Below are 22,379 nucleotides of genomic sequence, written 5' to 3' on the forward strand. Positions count from 1 at the left end.
GCTGGGACACACCCCTCAGGAGCGCGAGCTGCGTCAAGTCACAGGTGCGCAGGGCGAACAGACCGGAAGTGAAGCATTGAATACCTTTTATATTTTCTAAAATATCACCAAAAAAAAACTAACCAAAGACAAAACAGCTGATAATTATGTATCTGCAGAAGTATTATAAAACAAATTTAAGTAATTATGTTATTACTCCATATCCTCTTTTAAATCTCCCTTTGACACATTTTTCTGGTATGCTTTCTCCTAATTCTGATATTAGCATCTATTTTTATTAATTTCTTCTAGTGTTGTTCTATCTTGGTTTTACTATTTTGTAATACATTTTATTTCTGTATTTTTTATCTAATGCTGTGATCTTCAAAAGATTTCTTATCGTTTGCCATTTTTAACTATTTACAATTGTTTGCCCCCAATATTTCATTTTCAACTTGTAAAACAAGTTGTATTTGTTTCAAAGGGGAAATTTAAATAAGGTTATTTGATCATTTCCTAATTTTGTACGTTTTGTCAATGCTTTTTAATTTTTCAAACTTTACAGTCCACAGTAGTTTTGGCTTTTATTTTGAAGCCCAATAAATGGTGGTTTGACTCATTGACAGTGAAGAGATTAGTCATTTGGCTGGATCACTTATCACATTTCTTTTAAAATTCCTATGTGTCTAAAAGTCAATTTAACAGCAGTTGGTTTTATTTCCAGCAGTGAAACTATATAAATCTATAATTCTCGATAAGCTGATAGATGCAGATTCGACAGAAGCAGTCGAAGAGAGAGTGCAGAAAAATAATTGTTTTGTCTCAATAAATGGAAATTTTAATTTGAAAAAAAAAGAAAAAAAGACTTAAATAACCTCTGAATCTTTCAACTGTACAAAACATTTCATATTTTCATTAGTACAAAGCACCTTATATTTACACAAAAATTAACGAAGAAACATTTACAGTAGCACCCAGTTGAGTCAGAATACAAATGTACACATTTTACAATATTTTCAGAGCATTACCTGAGTATAATAGACAGGGAGGAATTCATATGAAACAGAGTGTGGACAGCTAAAAGAATAGAAAACCAAATTCTATGTGTGTCATTAAAAATGGAGGAAACATTTACTACAAAATTGGAGCAGTTACTCTACACGTGCAGAAGTGTACATAAAAGACAAAAACAGAATATGTTTAAGAAGTCTTTGAATATAAGATGGCACAAAACCCATTTGTGACTGTTCATCGATCCAAACACCTCCATCAGAGGCAGCCAGTCAGTGAGTTAAAATTAATAGATGGAAGTATGGTGGCGTCTTCATTCTCCTGTCTTTAAAATGAATGCATGTCCACATTACTTTCTCTAACACGTGTCTCTCTCAGCTCTTGACTGTCTGCAGATGGAGGCCAACTGGTTAATGTAGCTAGTGACAGCAGGGGGGGCGTTCTGAGTCGTCTCTCCTCTCCACTCTGCGAGAGCGTCCAGGGCTTGTTTTGGGTTGCAGGGCGACAGTTCGTACATGCAGTACACGGCTGCTAGCTGGACCTCCCAAGGCACACCTGCAGATAGAAGACATAGGATTGCAATGGTTCATCTACTGGTCGGCCGCTTCTTCACAACAGGATGAATGAAACATTATACATTCTGAGAGATACCAACATGCAAGTGTACTTTAACATGGATGAGGGCAGTCAGGCAAGTATCTGTATGATGACATGTGAAAAAGAAACATCATGACTCTACTCAGAACTGCTATTAACATTCACCCAGAGTGATCCCATCACAAGTGGTCAGCTTTAAGTACAGGTATGAATGCACCCTTGATGCGTCCTGAGATCCGATCAATCAGACCATATTCTGAGGTGGTTTGGGACACACGCGGCCACATCATTTTTGCTGTGTGAACACAAATGTGTCCTGGGCCACATACGAAGGACAAACTACTCAGCTGACGTCCTCTGACCCACTACAGTTTGAATGATTCAAGCCAATTTGTACTCTTCTCAGTGTCCACACATTGATTCACTCAGCCCCTCCTGACTCTGCTCTCGCTTCAGCTAACGCACGCATGCATGCACACACACGTACTGTCAGACTGGTTCAGACAACAGCATTTTGACGTACGTGTGTTTGCATACAGAGCAAGGAAGTAAGACTATCATCTTGTGATCAGATCTCTCAGGATGGTGCCAGGTCTGAATATGGCCTGTTTAAAAAACTAAAAGTACTCTCAGCACACAACAGAGGCTGTGTTTTCTTTGTAGTAAACACAGTCACCAACATTTCTCGTTTGCCGTACCTTCGTTCTGTCCATGTCGACCAAACGTGTTGATGACATTGGCGACAGTTACCACAGAGGACACACACCTCTCTTTCATTCCCAGCTGACAGAGGCATCCTATTTAAATATTCAAAAAGACAATTAAATTCACCAGTGATCATCAAATTACTCATCAATTCAGATAATGCTGTATACCCCAGTAAATAAAATAAAAATAACTAACCTATGAGTCGGAGCACAGTGGCGACAGTTAGATCAGAAACAGGTGCTTGTTGATCTCTGGGCTGCGTCACCCATGTGTTCATTAAAGGCCACAACTCTTTACTGTCAAAACAAAATGAACAGATTAGCTCGGGTACTTGGGTTGCTTGTTTAGAAAAATTGCATTATTATATATTTGCTATGGAAGACAATTTTGACATAGATTATATCATTAAGATCTGTAGCTTAACATCAGAGAAATAAAACTTACCCTAATAAATTTCCATAGGTCCACTTCCACTTCTTGTGAGTACAGAGAAGGTGCAGTGTGAAGACATGTTCCCACGCCTGAGTCCCCAGGTCCCACCCGTACCGACTGTGTTTGGTGAAAGACACATCTGACCCTGAACGGATATCAGACAGCACTCTGGAGATCAGCTGGTCGATTTCACAGGGAGGATTCTGCAGAGAAACAGGGAGATTAGGTGTCTGAGGGTCCACTAACTACAAACTATGGTCACACAGGTTGGAAGTGCTTCAAGCAGACACCCCATGAAAGTATCTCAAATTTCAAATACCTTTTCCCAGCCGAGGAATGCTGAAAGTGAGCCGAGAATCTCTTGTGGTGCTTTCAGTTTGGTGACAGTGTGTATGGCCCGGCACAAACAGCTGCTGTGTGAGAGAAGACTGGGCCACGTCGTCACCATAAACAAAATCAGCTTGGCAGAATCTGGGAAATCTGCAGTGAGGAAGATATAAAAAGAAAAAAACTCAACCAAGTCCATAATCTTCTACCTTTAGGTGGAAAAGACTTTGTAAACAGCTGGTAAGGTGAAAAAAAGTTGTGTTAAAAACAGTGTGATTGCTAACCTTCTGTGAGAATGCTGTACGCCAGGATGTGAGCCTTCTCCCAGTCTCTCTTCTGCCTACAGATGCCTGTGTAGACTCTACAGAGAGCCTGCATGTAGTTTGTGCTGAGGTCCTTCTTCTCAGTTTTCAGTTTGTGCAGGATGGCTGAAATCACATCATCCGCCTTGAGCTGAAAAGAAAGCAGAAAAACATATGCACGTTTATTTTACATGAAAGCCGACTGACTTCTTCTCACCTGTGAAAGCTGATAGCACGTATTTGTCTTTACGTATACAGAGTTCATACATGAGCTCAATAAACCAGCACACTAACCAAGCTGCTGTGGCAAATCTCAGAGATGACCTCCTTCTCTTCATCCCTCAAGACAGGTTTTTTGGGGAGGTTACCAACGTGGATATGGCTCTGTATCACAGGCAATACATCAAAACACTGCTTTTCAATTTTCTTTAAAACATCAGCCAGATTTTGCTCTGCAGGTTCTCCACTGTCCGTCGACTGAGATGGATTTTTGAGCTGTTCAAGCTTCAACCTCTGGGGTGAGGCGCTCTCTTCTCCACTGTTTGATGAGCAAGAAGGCACCTGCATACGGCTGGTGGTGGGAGAGTGGCTATCAAGCCTGCACCATTTGCTGTTTTTGGGCTCAAGCAAACTGGTGGCCTGTCTTTTTTCCCCTCTCATCTCAGCCTTGGTGAAGGCCGTCGAGGTGGAGTTGATGGTCTTAAAGCCGGACATCTGATTTTCAGATGTCTTGGGTAACGTCCCGTTCTCCGATGAACAAATGCTGAGATTAACGTTCCCTCTGAGGATGCTCAGAGTTCTGGCGCGGGGCGACATCTCTGGATACATGGTGTCGAGAAATCTAATGGAGTTTTCCTGAGACGGACTGGAGGAGGAAGGCGAGGAATTCATGGCTTTTATCGGCAGGCGACCCGGTACCGGCACGGCGTGTTTGGGCGTGGCAGAGCCGAACTGAAGCGGCGATGAGGGGACTTCATTTGAAGGGAGGGGACTGTTTGAGGTTGAAGACCTTAGATGGCGACTGTTGGGTGTCCTGTGGCTCAGAACAGGGGTGATAGGAGAAGCCAGCCTATCCATGGGTGAGGGAAATGAGAGTTTCCCAATAGCCTGCCGCGGACTGATGGATTTACCTGCTTTTGTGGGTGTGCTCAGAGGGGTTAGGAGAGGAGGAAGTGGGGGGCCCATCTCAGAGCGAACTTCACCCAAGCCTTGCTGTGGTTGATCTGTAGATGTAGATGAAGCTGCTGCCGGGTCACTTTGTTGCTCCAAACCGTTGTTCTGCCTATTCGTGGCAGCCGCTCTCTGAATTAATGAGGCGGTGCTCCGTGTGACGATTCTGTCCCGAGAGACGTCTTTGACGGCAGCAGTTTCAATCACACCTTTCTCCTCCGGATCAGGAACAGCTGTGTTGTTTGTTGAAACGTGCTCATCATCCACAGTCAACTTTTCAATGTTTGAGTGAGTTTGCAAAACCTTCAGTTTTACAGTGGGTATCAGACACGTGGGACTCAACTGCCTGCACAGAGAATGTGTGTTTTCTTTTAAAGACTCACAGTCAACACTCAACGTCTCTTGGGAAACAGAAAGGGAAGATTCATGATCAGACGTTATTTCTTTGTTCAATGTCTCTATTTCAAGGTTCTCTTCTGGAGTTTCAACATTTACTTGGTCAGAATTCTGGCCAGTTTGAACCTCGTCTGCATCCTCCATCTTTAACCGTGAACATACTTGAGGTGATTGACATCTAGTGCTGCCGTGTGACTCTGGGGAAGAATGAAGAATTGTATCAACTCTTTCGATTTTTTGTTCGTCATTATTATTTTCTACCTCAATATGTTTAATGGGTCCATTGTTTTCAAGCCCCTCTTTAACTATTTCATTTGAGACACTACTGAAGCTGTTACTGCTGCCTGACGTACAAATGTTATCATCTTCTGGCACGCTTGTGTGTTTGCCAGGGGAAGATTGGATCTCCTGGGGCTTTACCCCAGAGGCCTCCTGACGGCTCTGTGTCAAAAGACAAGAGTCTTCGTGACTTTTCTCAACATCTAAGAGATTTTCTGTGTTTGAAACCTCAGAGTCTTTCACGAAGTCGGTAAATGTTGAGGAAGCACCCTGCTGCAAATCTCCAGGAACTACAGTGTTATCTGTTCCTCTGGGTGACTCTTCAGCTTCAGCAGCGACAGTTTTGGCTCCGGTACCATCACTAAGGTCTACATCTACATCCATTATTGTAATAGTCTCTGACTGATCCTCCTTTGCCTTTTCTGGAGCAGTTTCAGTTTCGCTGATGTCAGTGGTAAAGTTGTGACAGGGATTTCTGCTGCAGGATGGTTGTTGATTTTCACTTGCTGACGAGACAACCTCAACCAGTACTGTATCGTCTGGTGTGGCAGAAAAAGAAGGTGACAACGTTGACTGCGTCGGCACAGTGGCTGCTTCCTGCTCAGTCTGCTCTTCTTTCTGAAGATCCATTTCTTCACCGTCTGCACTGCTTTTATCCTCCATTTCCGTGACACTGTTCAACTCATTCTGCCCCAAGTCTTTGCAGTCACTTTCATCCGAAATGTGTTCCACTTCAGGTTCTGTGACAACTGGCAAGTCCACGGCCTCTTCCTCTGGTGGTGCACAAAGGTTGGGACAGTGGCCGGACACTGATGTTGTGAGTATGGACGCCTCTTGTTGTAGAGCGGCAGAGTCATCAGAGGGTCTGGGATGGTTTCCCTTTTCTCCGTCATCCGTCTCCATAGACTCCATCTCTTTATCCTGAAAGAAAACAAGACAAGGATGTAATTTCGTGACTCATGTCCACTATTGCATGTGGATGGCAAAGTTAACAAGACCCGTGCTCAACTAAAATGATTAAAATATGTACTTTTTAGGATTGTAAATTAAAGGATTGTTCACGAAAGCAACTGAGCAGGTTTTCATGGGCTTATGTCTCTCAATGGACCATAATTCAATTTCAGCTTGTTTGACATAATGTGCAACCACTTAAGTTGTTAATTCTTAAAAAATTAAAAAAGTGATTGGAACCATTAGCTGATACAAGTAGACATTTTGGAAAGTTATTTACCTCCGCCATGGAGATTATGTTTCCACCCATGCCTGTTTGTTTAGCAAGATTGCGCTGCTGTTAACAACTTAATCGATTTTTGTGCGGATGCGGATTCATTTTTTGGCCTTGGTGGAGGTATGCGCTCTGCTAAGTGCTATTTTAGTTTGGATTATATCTTCTGACTTTTCGTTTTATTTTAATGATTGATTCAGTTATTGTGATTCAAAGAGTCATTGCCATGTATAATAGTGTAGATACAAATTAATTTATGGATTTTTACAGGGAAAGCAAAACATTCACATGAAATATGAAGCGAATCCTCACCATGTCTAATATTGGTGATAGGCAGCTAGGCATCGGTTTTAACATCTCCATGATCTCCTCAACAGAAACTCTGGAGCTGCCTTTGTCCGAAGAAGACTCCTCAGTTTTGTTTCCCTTGGACAATCGCTTGCTCTTTTTGGGAGAGTCTCTTTGCTTCTTGCCACTCGAGCGCTGAGGAGACACTTGGTGCTTGATGGTTTTCTGTGCCTGAGGAGAAGCTTTTAACTGTGTGTAGGAGGGTTTTGTCTGCATTGTGTGACAGTGAGATCCCACGTTGTTGTCAGAGGTGGACTGAGACATGAAACTCGGATGAGAGTTCACCCTGCGTTGTGGAGTCGAGGGTCCAACCTGCTTGGAGTTGAAGCAGGACTCTGAAATTACAATAAAAAAATAGAGGATTGAAAGCATTCTTTGGGTGAAATGAAAAAAACTCAGAAGTCACTGTTGCCAATTAAAAACTACACCAGAGCCACTTACTTAATGATGTGTCACCAGTTAAGTGCAACTGATTTTGTGAGTGCTGCTGTTGAGGTTCCACACATGCCCACAAATTTTCGAGCAGCATCAGGACTTTTTCTGGAAAACACACACAAACATTCACACAATGCAAAAGTGAAAATGATGACAATCTGCCTTTGGGCTCACTGCAAGTGGTTAGCTCATCAACTAATGTCATAAATAATAAGTAAAGCCAAAAGCACACCTTTGTCAACTTTATGCTCCTCTGGGGGATTTGCTTGTGTTGATGTGCTCCTATAGTCTGTTGAGAAATAATTATGGTGTTAATCAAATGAAATAGATTATGTATCCTTGATTCCTTTATGATAAAGAAACATGGAAATTGTATTAGTATTTTTTTTTTACCTTTACTCCTTTCTCTTTCCAGTTTCAACAGTCTCGCCTACAATTTAATTGAGATACATAAAGAAATGGTCAGTTCAATATCCTTAAAAACAATGTTTCCAATAATTTGCCATCCAAAGTTCATCACTGCACCTGGAGATCATCAATATTTGTCTCCAGCAGGATCTTCTTTTTGGTGAGTTGGGATATTTGATGATTCTGTTTGCAAACTGAGTCTGAAATAAGAACAAATACATGTATAAATATATGAGAAGCCAAACCACCAAACAAGCATTGTCTTTTTGTCACTGCAGTTCAATTCAAGACATTCTTATGAAAAAAATATGATTTGAGTTGTGTGACAATCATTTTTTTATACCAACCTTCAAGCAGTTTAACGTTATTTTCAAGGTTATCCTTTCTGTTGATGGAAAAAAGAAAAAAATCACACTGAAATATTTTTCATAATCTGTTCATAATTACGAATATTTCACTTAATATTTAAAAGAAGCGTAAAGGAGAGAATGACCTGAAAATAATTTATATCTCATTCAAATTTAAGAAACCACACATATATTATAAGACTGAGCTCTCACATGCTTGTTATCTTGATATTCTCCTCTGTCAGATTTTCAACTTGATCTGCTCGCGCCTGAGATTTCTTCAAAGACGTCTGACGAGGGGAAAAGATAAAAGATGCAGAGATTATATTTCAGTCTAGTATTCGGGGTCGGTAATGAGATTATATTAAAGTCATATAAATGGACCTGGTCAAATTATTAATGCTTACCTGTGTTTTTAATAGATCATTTTCTACTTCGGCCTTTCCCCTCTTCAGCTGTGCATTCTCAAGTGACTGTGTTTCTGTCAGTTCTACAAGTTTGGAGGACAAATCAGCACATTTGATATTAAAGAAATTATAAAACAAAAAGTTAATTTACAAACAGTACAATGCTTTGCTGGATTTAAGTGACAGGATGTGACTGCAAAGTACCTTTCTCTTCCTTTAGCTGCTCTTCAAGCTTCTTGTTTCTGAAGGATACAAAATGTAATAGTAATCATTTTACAAGAAAGACATAACCATGATCTGCACTGTTATGGTACTGACTGGCACCGCCTCTTACTCTGCTACTGTTTTGCTGTTTTCCTGCTTCAGTTTTTCCATCTCTTCAGAAATCTGTCCATAGGCCACAAGAGCACGCTATAAAAATCAACAGTGTGAATATTAGATTGATGGGAAAAAAATGAAATTCTATTTATTCAGTGATGGACAGAATTTGTGTGGCAGTACTAATATAAAGAGACAGACATATTCTTGCCATTCCTTTAGTGGGATCTTACAGAGAAATGACATACCTTCTTTTCTTCCAGCTCAGCTTGCATAGATTCATAATCAACAGTCTTTTTCTCCAGTGTAACCAATCTGATCTGCAGCTCCTCCAGCTGTTGTTGGAGTCTGATAGAGTCACTGCATAAAACATGTTCACAACGTGAACGTGTTAGTCCAGTTGAATGCAACATAATAGAACATAGTGTGTCTGTCTGTGTGCAGCTTCATAATGCAGTTATGTCGTCGCATGTACATTATGTGTGTGCTCATACTGTTGGATGATTCCAGGTTTTTACATTGCAGCGTAATACTTTTCATTTGCACTGATGCTCAGGCCAATAAAGGGGCGATGTTGAGATAATAAATAGCTTAGTACTATGGGGGCTCTTTCTCTAAAAACTCTATTTTATTTTGTTAAACATTTCCTCTCAATCATTTACCATGGAAACACAAACACTGATCAGTTCATATAAATGAAGAAACTTCCTCATATCTTTATGACTTTTGAATCTGTCAACAGACAACCACAACAAATGTTGATACCTTAGGGCTGGGCAATAACACTAAATGAATAAGTATGAATAGCAATAAAACAAAGGATACATCTATGTATCTATATAATGCTGAAGCATTGTGCAATCACAGTGAGAAGGTGCGACACATTATTGATCTACCTCAGATCTGTACATTGTTTAACTGTTTAACGTGTTTGTCATTCTCTGCCCATAAAGAGTTTGAAACCACAATCTTTACACAAAAACCAAGCCATACTGTTATAAAGTTAAAGCTCTGGTCATCCGGTTGAGTCACTTAACTAAGATTTTAGTGTAATAGTAGGGTACTCTTCCATAGATAACAAATACATGACCCAGACTCTGTCAAATAGCCTTCATCGCTGAATATTAACAAAATATATGTATACGTCAAACTAACCCTGGTGTCCAACTTATCATCAAAATACGATAAAACTTAGTGTCTTTAGAGATACTCACTCTGAGACAGTTATCTTCTGCTTCAGTGCCAGGAAGGAGGACACATACTCGGTCAGGCTCTGTAACATGTGATGGGACAAAACAAAACAAAAACAAACAGGGACGCTCGTCATTACCGACACGTTCACTGCAGCCGACACACACATATAAATCACGTCCAACCCACAGGAAGCTGTTTGTATTCTGCCCTCGGGGATAACACAGTGACCTGCTACATGTTTGATAGAAGGATGATCTGACCTGATGCAGAACTGAGCAGTTCTGACAGTTTCCCAACTTCGCGTCCGCAGCTATGGCCACCGTTTTAGACAGACTGTCCCCGGGCATCATGGTAACACACGTTCCTCTGTTATTCTCAGTTCCTTTTCTCTTTCGTCTTCAATAGAACGACCATGGCCCCATACCGCTAAATCCACACAGCTTCAAAACAACTTCACATTTTCGCGTCACCCACGTTGACGAAGGACCCGCGCGAGGACCCCACAGGGGCGGCTTCGTGAAATGCCGGTGAAGAAAGACTTGCACATTTCCCATTGAATCGTAACCACGTTGAAATTACAGCATGCACTCGATTGTTTGTCAGCGTAACAAGTGTTAAATTGTATATTTTAATTTTATTTTTGACCAAACGATGATATTTTATGTCATTCCTCCCTTTTACTTCAGGCGATTCATTTTGGTTTGGGGGGGGGCGTTACCAGCGTTCACCGGCCGAAAGGGGGCAGTGTAACCCTCTGGTTTAGACAGGGTGTATTCTGAATGGCTGACAATGTAGTTCGAAACTTTGTGTTTTCCCATCAGAGGGAACTGGTTGAGCTCAGGATAATCTCTGGTGAAAGGACATATCCATGCATCTTCAAGTTAACATGTACAAACCGGGTTAAAACCGGTAAAATCGTCACTTATTTTCTCGATTTGACTTCTGACTAACAGTAACAGTCCCTGGTGGTCTAGTGGTTAGGATTCGGCGCTCTCACCGCCGCGGCCCGGGTTCGATTCCCGGTCAGGGAACTCACTTTTGAATCTTTAAGATGTCACCAACAACTCATCCACTTTGAACCTACCAGCTCTTTTTAACAGGTTTGCTTTTAATATTTTCTTCACGTTTTCCTATTTATTTTAGTTTAGTCTTATTTTTATTACCATGTATTTTGTAAACTTTGTAACCTGGTTTAGTGGTATTATTATTATTATAATTATAGTTGAGTTATTGCAAGTAGTCCACGGTTGTACTGTTTTAGTCTGTGTGTACTTTGTGAGTTTTCATTTTCATATGTATCCAACAGAGGGTGCTGTTGTTCAGATAACTGTGTTCTTATCCAGTCTCTAGATCTCTGTTTCTCTCTTTCTCTGTCACACTCTCACACACACACACACACACACGCACACACGCACGCACACACACATCTCTCCATAGTTGGGAGGACACTAATTGACATAATGGATTCCCTAGCCCCTTACCCTAATCTTAACCTTAACCTAATTCTAACCCTAACCCTAAATCTTAACGAGGGCGAGCTAAAATATCCTCAAAACTTAAAAAAGTCCTCACAATGATGGTATTGAACCAAAATCGGCCCTCATATATATAGATAGACATGAGCTCACACTCACACACACACTAAGCTTTGCTATTCCACTGAATGGCTTGGTTTATCATTTGGGAGGCCAAGGTCCAGAAACAGAATTTGAGTTTCTACAAAAAACACATGAACTTTGAGACAACAGTGTGTAGTTCAATGTCTCATCTCCACCACTGTTGAACATCCACGCTGCCTGTCAGCATTTTACACTGAGCCATGCAAACCCTCAGTATTGTGTTCCTGTGTGAGAGGTTGTTGTTTCCCTGGTTTGGAGCGGCTGTCCCAGTTTGTCGTGCTCCACAATGGTCGGCATAATTACTGTGGCAGCAGGTCGTCCAATAGCAGAGAGGAAGCAACAAAAGGTGCTGGGACATACGCTGCAGGTTTATCCTTGATGGAAAGGTAATAACCCTGTAACTTCAGATGAACCTTCGGAGCGCAGCCTCGAGGCTAAAGAGCCCACTCTCTCCAAACAGATGCAGTCAGAGATAGCACAGTTTCTATAGAGTGGAAAGGGGAGTGTTGACCGTGCCCTCCTCTCTTCCTGTCTCCCCCTGACAGTTAATCTCCTCTGTTACCTGACATGGGGTAGGTACCGCTCTGCATGTTGCAGGATTGGTCTTGATCACCTCTCTTATCTGCAGGAAGCCAAATCTCGGATCTTTATCTTTGTATAAACAATAATTCATTCATCCTCTCTTATTCCATTTCCTCTTGTGAAGTGTCCGTAACAAATAATACGGAGTGAGGTGGAAATAAATTGGCAGCCGACGCAGTGCATGTTTGTTTTTGATGAGCGAGTCTCATATGCAAACTGGTCTCTGGTCGTTGCAGGGTTAAAACTGACGGGTAAACACATTTAGAGTCACACCTGCAGCGACACAAAGCTGTGTGAACCGTTCGGACTGTAGGAGGAAAGGCAAACTCCAGACATGTTGTAACATATGTGCACGGTGGCCGGGACGTCGCGCACAGGTATTAACTGAAAACACAAAAGTGACAACACAACTGCAAAAGCCACAACAGGATCCAATGTGGTTGTGTTGTCATGTTGTGGGTTTTGATGTTGTAATGTCACTTGTGCATTCGTGTTGTGGCTTTTGTAGGTGTGTTGTGGCTTTTAAATTCATGTTGTGGATTTTGTAGTTGTGTAAGTGGTTAATAATTATTATCATTTTGCATAGTAACATTATTCATTCCTCATTAACATAACTGTTCTGCAGCATAAATTGGGAATTGTTTAATAATGTGTGTAGTCCTATGTGTGCTCTTCTCTTCTCTAGATTGAGTTTTAACTTGACCGGGGTGCAAAGTGGCTGATTGTGCATTCCATAGAAACGTGGCGGGGTTAGAGTAATCTGATGCAGTACGTGTGTGTGTGTCTGTGTGTGGATGTGTGTCAGCAAACTGGCATTGTGTGGTAAAACAGGATTTCAGATCTCTGAACGTGGTGCAGACAAACACCCACTGCTCTCCTGGCCTACATTCCCCCAGTGATGCGGTGCACACAGCTGACCAGCTTTGAATCAACTACAGAGAGCTCGTTGACATGGAGGAAAACCCCCTTTTCTCCCTGTACCCACCTCTCCCTCTGGCTCACCCGCTGTATTTCTCACAGCATTTTTCTATGACAGCACCAAACACACATGTGCCTTCTCCCTTTTCTTCCTCTGCTCTCTCCTCTCTCCTCCCTCGCTCCCTCTCCTTCCAAGAGCCTGAGGCCTGTGCCCCAGGGATTATGACAATGGTGATTTTGTTTTGGGGCATCAGTGTCTCCTCGCCTTGTCGAGAAATGACTCAGAGCTAAGCCCAGACACAGTATGTCATAGGTGTTGAAATGGATAATACCACATTGGCATTACTTCTATAGCCAGGGCGCTTGCTTAGGTGCTTGCACACTGAATATTAGATCTTAGCATTCGGCTCCAGAAAGTAGTTTCAATAGCCAGATTTTTTCTTCCTCCTCTTTTAAGTTTTGTCTTTTAAGTTTCAGCACATTATGATTCGACTAGACACTTTTGTCCTTTGGCCTGAGAGCCTATAATTTGTCTGAGTCTGAAACTTTGGTTTTTAATGAGCCATGCTCATCAACTTCATCCAGATACACCAGGCAACCACACAACCACTCTCACAGACCACTGGCATTAGACACTCTGTGGAGGACAGATTTCCCAGATGTGAGACCAGTGTTTGATTGGGACGAAGTTTGGGTTAAATTATGGTTAGTGTATAAAAACCCAGACCACCAGCAAATGCATTACATTCTTTTATACAAAGCATATCTGAAGCCTCAGAAGCTTAAGGGCCAAGTCACACATACTCAAATATTTCTATACTTATGTTCACTTACAGTCTCAAGGAGGCGATTCAAACATTTTTCAGCTCTGATGAACTTTGACCTGTGATGTTTGCTTCACGTATGTGTGATCGTGTCCTTTCTCAATAAAAAATAACTGCTGACCCCGAAAGTTCTGACCTATCCAATTTGGGCCACAGCTAAGAAATGTGCTCTAATAGTTGGGTTTACAGCAGAGAAAAAAATGGTTGCCATGTGCTGAAAGCCTCCAGACTCCCCTCTCTTTTCGTGTCTTGTGCGTTGCGCACTTGGGGCCGTCGACTGCTTGAGTCCATGGACTGAAGGAATCCGCTTTAGAGGCTTGGCATTCACTTTTAATGAATCTCGAGGACATTTTGCGGTGATGCTGTGAAGGGGTCAGTGGCCTGGATCCAGAGGATGGGGTGGGTAAGGATTTTGTTTCCTTTAATGTTTTTTATTTGTATATTTTGTATGTTTCGCGTATTTGTTTTATTTATTTTCATCTTTATTTGAAAATAAAAGAACAGAAAAAAAGACAAGAAATTCAACCAGACTGACGACTGCATGCTACAGCTGAGAGGCTGACATGACACACATTTCTTTATTGTCCCATTTACATTGTAAAAACTCACATTGAAAAAGTATTAGCCATCATCTGTCAGTGCTTTTGTCCATAATCAATCTGTAATGCATTATTTTTGTGCCATGTCAATGCATGTGACACACGACTGCTTCGAGTAATAATGTTGAACAGTGTAATGTAAAAAAAAAGGAGCCGTGCCTTTTCAAACAGCTACTTTTTTGTTATTGATAAAGATTTCCAATAACCAGCTATTGTTAGTGATCAATAATCATAATAATGGTGACGTTGATGATTGAGATTTTGACATCACAGATGTTTTTCTTCAAAAAATAAAATTAATGTTTTGTGTAAAAAAAAAGGTGCAGTTTGTCAGCATGAAATCCTATGAAACATAATACAAAATATAAGGGTAATAGGGTAGAGTAATAAAAGGACGTATTTATACTGCTTATTAATACAGTCTTCCAGCAACGCTGTATCGTAAAGCCAATAAATAAAACAAACAACACTGTACATGGGTCACACAGCTCAGTTGTTCTTCTTGAGGATTTCACATTGATTTGGTGACAAAAGACAACGTTGTAGCACCACTGAGTACGAAAGCCAGTTCACACAACCAAGACCCATCGCAGAATACTTCTCTCATGTATCATACATTTACTTTTTTTCTTTTATACGCCAACAAAGAGCATTCTGCTATTGTCCAGTTATTAAGGAAGCCCCCTCTGACTGTTCCCAGCCTGTTTTTTATCAAGCCTTACAGTAAAACTATGTTTTCTTACTCGTTTCTTTGAAACATCCCTTTTCATTATCAGATCCTAGATTTCCAAATTGTCAAGAATCGCAGTGCGCTCCAGGGCGTATCACGTGTTGTCGCGTGGCAGCGCTTGAAACGGCGTCCACCACTTTTCTCTGTTGGTCTGCCATCACTGGACCTCGGTTGCCTGGGAGATGTTGGGTGTCCTGGGTACAGATCTGTTCTATTACATACGGTATATATAAACAAAGCTGGGATTTGTCAGGTTTTCAGTTTCTTTTGGACATGTCAGTCCTATTCACTTTAATCAAGATTCCCATTTTGCGAGTTCCTCCTCATAATTCTCTCCTTTATTTGTACTGTCCTGATCACATTCCTGTGTAGTGCTGTCAGCATCAAGTTCTTCTATCCAGATGGCCGGCATCGCAGGGAGAGGAGAGGGCACTGCAACTCTCTTGCACTTCCATTGAAATGTCATTTTGTTTTTCAGTGCTCGCCACACGCTTAAAGCAAAAGAAAAAACTAAAAAACGGTCTTTTCAAGCATGGACATCAAATATAGTCTTTTGTCTAACTACCTATCTGTGGCGGACACAGACAGACTCAGTTCATGTGATTATAGGTTTGAATTTGAACAGGACTGGCAGCACTGCTTGCCATAGAACTTGTGGTTGCAGACTCCATGCTGGGGCACCAGGTAACACCAGCTGAAGTAATCCCTGCACGCAAGGTCTGTGAGAAAAAAAAAGAGAAAAATGCTTGTGGAAGTGTTTTCATGCTATAAATTCCAAGAAGAACAATCTCAGTTTGTCTTCGAGCATCAAAAATACATCATGCAAGAGCTTCAGTACCTTTCTTCTCAGGTTGAGGGCAGAAGTTGGTGTTGCAGGCCTGAGACATGGAGGGTTTGAGATGGAGTGCACAGCCAGAGGAGGGCTTCCCCTGAGCCAGACACTGGACTGTCCGGGCCTGCACCCCCCCTCCACACGTCACTGTGCACTGCAGTAAACAAAGACACAAATCATGTAGGTGAATTTGATGATAAACATTAAATGGCTCCTCTATAAAGTTCAACTTTGGCTCCTGATGTAAAAATCATTCATTTTCTGAATAATAATAAAATAATAGCTTGAATTTATATAGCGCCTTTCAAGAGACCCCAGGACTGAATAGAGATTTTGATTATCAGCCATAATATTGGATATTAATAATATTAATACATGGAAATGTTTACCAAAACTGCGAAAATCATATCGGTATCGAGTGGATCGTTGAGCGTTATTACACTAGGTTACTACACTATGCACGATATGAAACGCTCTATACATACATACAAGATACAAACTGCAGTATATTGCAAAACTATATTAATAACAAGGTTAAATTCAAGAGGGAGCGCACTGGAAGTCTTTGGAAAGGGATCATTAGCAATGCTTTATGGAATGCGTAGTTCCTTCACTCTTAAAATAATAATGTGCACAGTATTGTAACTTTTTCCCCATTTTCCAACATTTATTTTGCTCTGAATCAAATGTTTTATGGCTAATTTCTATCTTGTAGCTGGTCGGCGATGTTCCAGGCTCAAAACTCTAATTGATATGTTTTTTCCCGCTCATCCCACTCCAAAGTAACTTACCTGTGTCCAGGGAGATGAGTGCCAGTCTGGTCGCGGCGGAGGTTGAGGTGGATGGGTGCGATGATGCGTGTTCCACCTGTGGACTGGAGGTGTCGTGCGGACGGGGCAGTCAGACAGGATGCAGGCCTTCTGGAGCTCGACTGTTGGCTTGGGGACGTGGTGACACTTCTTGGCAGCGAGCTCTCTGTATTTTCCTGCAGTGTCCTTTATCATGGAAACAAAAAATATTCACGTAAGCATCAAGATATATATATATATATATATGTATGTATAACATGACACCCACAGGAAAGCCATTCTTTGCATTAAAAATGATAGCACTGCATTTATGTATTAAAAGAAAAAGTAAAGTGCAAAACTGAAAACAATATACAACATAACAATATAACTAATAGATTTTGATACAGACCTTCTCTGCACATTTGATGAAGCGTGTCTGATAGCCACGACCACACGTTACTGAACACTGAAAAGAGAATAAAGAAAGAATTGAGAAAGAGAACTTATATCCAAAAAATGTCATACTCCATAACTGCTGCTTTATTCATTTTAATTCCATATTTTTTCACCCGTCTTTACAACTGCTGTAGGGAATTACCTCTTGCCATGTGGAGACAAACCACTGGACCTTTCGTTGTTTCTGGCAGCGTTTAATGAAGCAGGATTCTTGACCGGCAGGTTTTGGCAGGCCTGCGCACACACTGTCTGGCAGTGTGTGTGTCTGGACTCCTGGGTTGGTGCTCGTGCACAGCACTGTCCTCTTCCTCAGGCCATTGCCACACTTACGAGAACACTGCAGAATAAAGAGAACCACGGTAAAGATGATACTGATTATTTAAGCCTTTACTGCCCTGACTGTGCATGACAATATTATTTACAATTATTAATTCCCAAAAAATTAAGAAATCAAAAGGAACAATTTGACTGAGGCAGAAGGGAAGTTCAATAGACAAATTAAATCTCCACTGACCCATTTAATAACATTCACACATTTGGCTCAAAGCTGCTTTCAGACATGCACTGAAATCAGGATAATCTCCTGACATTCTCCGTAGAGGCTCTATTAGAGAACGGAAATGTTCGAGTTTCTCTGGCCAGTCCCCTGGAATAAAATCTACAGAGAGTCTGGAGGAGCCGATGTGAGAACACAGCAGAACCACAGCAGAATTAATACGTTACGTCCTGCCCCTGCCTGCTGCGCCACCCCTCACTTGACCGCTCCGGAGAGTTCTGTGTTGTTGTGAGCGCGTCTGAGGGGAGAATCTGCAGTTAGGCTGTTCATATGTGAAAGACAAACTCCGGGGAAAGTCCAGACCTAATTGTGTGGACATTCTCCAGAGTTTACGTCTGAAAACGGCCTAAATGAAAATTGATTTAGACTCCGGGTCCAGAAAGTGCCTGAAACCTGTATTCTCTCAACTCACCTCATCTCAATCACGGATTTCAAGTCTTCTTCAATACAGCATAATGTTCATTTTCTAAATTATGTTCCCATTTAGAGTAAAATAGAGAATAAAGCATTGTATGCATCAGGGTATGGATACCATGTGATTGACAGCTGGTATACCGTCCAATTGGTAATGGTGGGCGTGCAGTGTCCTTGAGCTCTCGGTCAGCACCCCCCATCAAAATATGGTTAGTTTTGGACAAGATGGCGCCAAAACTCAAGGCTTCAAAACGGCCGTTCATAAATCACGGTGGGTTGTCACTTGATTTGGCCCCATGCTGGAGAAAATTGTAATATTCAGCACTAAAAACACAATAATGACAATGAACACTGATGAAATGGGATCCATTTTGAACTATATTTGAAGCGCAGCCATCTTTTCAGAAGTAGCCTTTCCACTTCCACTCGACTACAAGAAAGGATTTGTCAAAATAATACAAGATTTGACATAATGGGGCTACTAAATGACTTAAGCATAGAAAGACATGTCTCAGGCCAATGATGTGAACAAGCCAACCGTGCACACTCGCCCATATACTCACATTCTCCACACAGTGACTTATTGTGCCTTACTTCCTTAGTAATTCCTTTGACACGGGCCAACAAGTCCCCCAATATCCATTCTGATCCTGTGCACACATCTAATGGCACAGCCTAAATCAAAACTCTTGAGCGTGTTTCACATCATCCAAGAAACAGGGGGCTGTGACGCACTGCGCTCTGCACTGTGCCGCAAATTACCACAGAGGAAGCACACTGGACACCGTTTGTGGCAGGTAGTTAGGGACCTTCTGGGGTAAAATGGGAGTTTAACAGCGAAACGAGTCACTAGACATAATGCACAGGAATTTGGGCTGAGAACAAAACATGAGAGGTTTCAGTGAGATCACCGTCGTAAAATATGGTGAAGCCATTAAGGCGACGGCTCACTTAGCAACACATTGTATGGAGCTAGTTTGAAGCTTTGAACTGGTTTTTTTTAATCATCCTGCGGATAAACGTTTTGTGCTACTACAGCGGTATGTCTGTCATACGTCAGTGTGATATGTGGCTGATCACTTTCACACATGCTTACCTGTGACCATGGCCCCGTGGTCCAAACTGGCGGACAGCTATGCGCGTTGCAGGCTTGCCTCCTAGCGGGGGAGGGCTGGGCGCACTCAGAGTCAGCCAGGGCGGCTGTTTCGGCCTGGCTGGTCCTCTGGATGCACTGGACCTGCCGAATCTGCTCTCCTCCGCTACAGCTCTGGCTGCACACCCCCCAATCTCCTACAGACCAGCTGGGACGACACAACACAAGGCTGCTGAGTCAAAGTGCACGGCTCCTCAAACACTTATTCAGGCAGGCCTGCGGGAATTTACCATTGACATGATAAGTGTATAGTGATGACAGCTGCAGAGGACTCCCTGTGTTGGCTCTTCTGTATTCTCTGCAGGGAATTCTGTGTAGATGTTTCAATAATATAAATCCCAGACCATAGAGTTTATCTAACAATAGCTTATTATGTTTATTAGAAGTAATATTCTAAACATCAGTCTTCATATATCAGACACAGTGTGTTGCAGGCTTTAGGCGATTGTTCATGGCGGACACATGGAGTCACAAGACCCGGAACACCAAACTATAATCTAAATCCTACTGCGCAGTTTTAAACCCATTTCCATAGTATAACAATACCAAAGTCTTAATTTAATGAGTATAAAGTCATAATATTATGAGAATAAGTCGTAATTTAATCAGAGAAAAAGTCACATTATGAGAATTAAGAAAAAACATGTTTTTTAGGTTATTAACCAGCCTTTAGGCCTAAAACACGGTGCAAATGACGCCGTTTTGAGTCAAATCTGTTTGAAGAAGGAGTCACCAGTTAATTCAATTGTATTGGATTTGGCTGCTGGTTTACCCCTGAGAAACCTTAAGTGTTTTGTGGACTCAAACACATCACCTTCCCCTCCATCGGCCTAGTGGTGTGTAGGTAATGAGTGCATTAAAATTGTTCGGTGGACTATCCCTTTAATGTTTTGGCAACTACAAAAACATGGTTCAAGATGTATACTAAGCGTCTTTCCTTCTAATGCATCTTAATCCTCTGATCCTAACAAGTGTTAGAGTTTACGTTATTTTTAGTGCATTTTGTTTCAACACTGCAGCCGGCGGACTTTATGTCTTAAACCGCTTAATCCCAGAATCTCTTTTCCCTTCTCTCTTTCTCAAAGCTTCAAGGCATCTTTGCCAAGCGACCCCAAACTCAAGGTGCCGGCAGCCCAACATCAATCCTTCATCACGCTCACTGTCATCCTCTCCCTCAACTCCGCCCCAGTGTATCCACCCAGTCCCCAACACGTTGCTGTCAGCACACAAGTTGTATACATGAACAGTCTAAACTTTATTTGCAGTAATGCGGTGCATCACTTGCTTGGAATGTTGTATAAGGAGGACAAGAAGACTATATCTGTATACGAGCCAATTGAATCTAAATAAATATGGATGGAGAAGCTCCATCTGGTTTCATCTATGGCTTATGGTTTGTCAGGAGGAAGATTTACACTGTCGCATCACGAAGGGAAGATTAGAGGGATGTCGAGATGAAAAGAGTTCCTTGCTTTAAAATTTTAACCTAATAATCAACATGTGACTTATCTAATTTGTTTACATTACATTTATTCTGCACAGAAACACGAGCAAAACCCTCACAGACATCATCCCTTTGTATGTATCATACAGTAAAGCAATTTCTAGCTAAGACATATATGGACACTTACTCTTATATTGTTGGCTTAAAACGAGACATATGATGCTTTTTTGTGTGTTATATAGTTTTTTTGTGGATGTAAAACTTCTGCAAAGTTAAAAAGCCCAAAGTCTGTGGAAATGAGAACCCCTCTTCCTCCCAGAAAACACTGCTCCTGAAGCTCCTCAAACTCCTCTTGAGAAATCCAGAAGATAGAAGCACACCTAGCTGCTAGTCGGTCACGTCCCCAATCAAAGCCAGGTAAAGTAAGAAGGCTGACATTTGCCAGACGTGGAAGCGGTTTACCAATCACAACAGAGTGGGCCAGCTGGCCAATCAGAGCAGACTGGGCTTTATTTGGAGGAGGGCCTTAAAGAGACAGGAGCTACAACAAAGCGTTTCAGACAGAGGCTGAAAAGAGGAGATGCAGCGATTGACAGTTTGAGGAAAGTGATGCGTTTTCTGAACATTAAAGCATGTAAACCTTTTCAAATAATAACTCAAATTAAAATAATGATCCTGCACATGAGCATAATGTATCTCCAGAGTCAAATCAATATCTCTTATATTTGGGCTCGGGATAAATTACAGACTGGTAGAAACATTTGATATAATTTTGGGCCATATCTCCAGCCTTATCTTATATATTTGTATTTCACCCCAAAATATTTCAGCACCTAAATTCAAAGGGATTTCTATATCGTTATATAAAAGCCTATATTCGTTAGCTGATATCATTGGTTGATTATGCCAGAACATTTACCGACTTGCAGTGTGATATCATACTAGCATCATTTATGAGATGTTATTCTGGCCGTGTTACACCACATATCAGTTTTCGCACCGAAATTCTAATATAGTCATCTGACCTACACTGGGCTAAAGTTTGTAACATGGTAAACGATAGAGGTGACACGATAGAGCTTTAATTAATACTGAAACGCATTAACTTGTACCACGGATTTATCGCTTTAATGACCTCACCGAAATGGTCATTGGCATAACAGACTGATTAACGCCACATCAAAGTATAGACCAGCGTGTGATCAGTGCCTTGGCTGCAGTCAGAAAGTGTTGTTGGTGGATGAGTAAGCATCAGACCCTTTGGACAGAAGCACACGGGATCAGATATCCTGTGGACAGAGAGTCAGAGAGCCCCTGGGATCTAAACGACACTGTCTGGATGGCTCACCAGGGGCATTAAATAACCTCTGACCGATGTTTATGGCCGTGTGTGTTTGCACTTTCACGTGTGTGAGGGTGTTTCTCTGCTTATATTGGTGTGCATCCACTCAGCGAGACCGAATGATATCATGCTCCAAATGCGAGTGGGCATCGGAAACCTTTTTCCATGATGTAACGCCAGTTCAGTCCAAGTCGGTGGGTGCAGACGCAGCAAAATGAAATAACTGCAGGGCCTCA

The 22,379-nt window shown here is 41.7% G+C and overlaps 2 protein-coding genes and 1 non-coding gene across 4 annotated transcripts in view; 1 reads left to right on the forward strand and 2 right to left on the reverse strand.

Annotated features, from left to right (window-relative positions):
- Positions 1-791: 791 nt before the first annotated feature.
- Positions 792-10,361, reverse strand: ice1 (KIAA0947-like (H. sapiens)). Of its 2 annotated transcripts, none has more exons than XM_035164606.2 (20): positions 10,144-10,361; positions 9,904-9,962; positions 8,938-9,049; positions 8,706-8,782; positions 8,576-8,613; positions 8,372-8,454; positions 8,178-8,254; positions 7,965-8,002; positions 7,735-7,817; positions 7,603-7,639; positions 7,442-7,498; positions 7,216-7,314; positions 6,739-7,109; positions 3,681-6,122; positions 3,339-3,507; positions 3,047-3,207; positions 2,740-2,930; positions 2,491-2,591; positions 2,286-2,384; positions 792-1,545 (listed from the first exon to the last, which is right to left on the reverse strand). In XM_035164606.2, exons 1-20 carry the CDS (start codon positions 10,231-10,233, stop codon positions 1,349-1,351), a joined length of 4,581 nt encoding a protein of 1,526 aa, XP_035020497.1. In that variant the 5' UTR covers positions 10,234-10,361; the 3' UTR covers positions 792-1,348. The 2 variants fall into 2 exon arrangements, with proteins under 2 accessions (XP_035020497.1, XP_035020496.1); XM_035164605.2 differs by having other exon boundaries at positions 3,651-6,122.
- A 481-nt stretch (positions 10,362-10,842) lies between these two features.
- On the forward strand, positions 10,843-10,914 carry trnae-cuc. Its single transcript has one exon. It is a non-coding gene; the product is annotated as a tRNA-Glu (tRNA).
- A 3,443-nt stretch (positions 10,915-14,357) lies between these two features.
- LOC118114263 (A disintegrin and metalloproteinase with thrombospondin motifs 16) overlaps positions 14,358-22,379 on the reverse strand; it is a 59,700-nt gene continuing 51,678 nt past the window's right edge. Inside the window, exons 19-24 of the mRNA XM_035164613.2 lie at positions 19,301-19,505; positions 17,377-17,571; positions 17,188-17,244; positions 16,779-16,982; positions 15,994-16,141; positions 14,358-15,874 (exon numbers count right to left, since the gene is read on the reverse strand). Of these exons, the coding sequence (XP_035020504.2) occupies positions 15,759-15,874; positions 15,994-16,141; positions 16,779-16,982; positions 17,188-17,244; positions 17,377-17,571; positions 19,301-19,505 (925 nt within the window). The 3' untranslated portion in view covers positions 14,358-15,758. The remainder of the gene's footprint in view (positions 15,875-15,993; positions 16,142-16,778; positions 16,983-17,187; positions 17,245-17,376; positions 17,572-19,300; positions 19,506-22,379) is intronic.

Source organism: Hippoglossus stenolepis, chromosome 8, assembly GCF_022539355.2.
Source record: "Hippoglossus stenolepis isolate QCI-W04-F060 chromosome 8, HSTE1.2, whole genome shotgun sequence".
Taxonomy (NCBI): domain Eukaryota; kingdom Metazoa; phylum Chordata; class Actinopteri; order Pleuronectiformes; family Pleuronectidae; genus Hippoglossus; species Hippoglossus stenolepis.

Coding starts and splice junctions, on each gene's coding strand:
- ice1 (XM_035164605.2), bottom strand. CDS start 10,233: ATGATGCCCGGGGACAGTCTGTCTAAAACGGTGGCCATAGCTGCGGAC. Junction 7,315..7,441: donor GGAGCATAAAGTTGACAAAG/GTGTGCTTTTGG, acceptor TGTGTTTTCCAG/AAAAAGTCCTGATGCTGCTC. Junction 6,123..6,738: donor TATCACCAATATTAGACATG/GTGAGGATTCGC, acceptor GTTTTCTTTCAG/GATAAAGAGATGGAGTCTAT.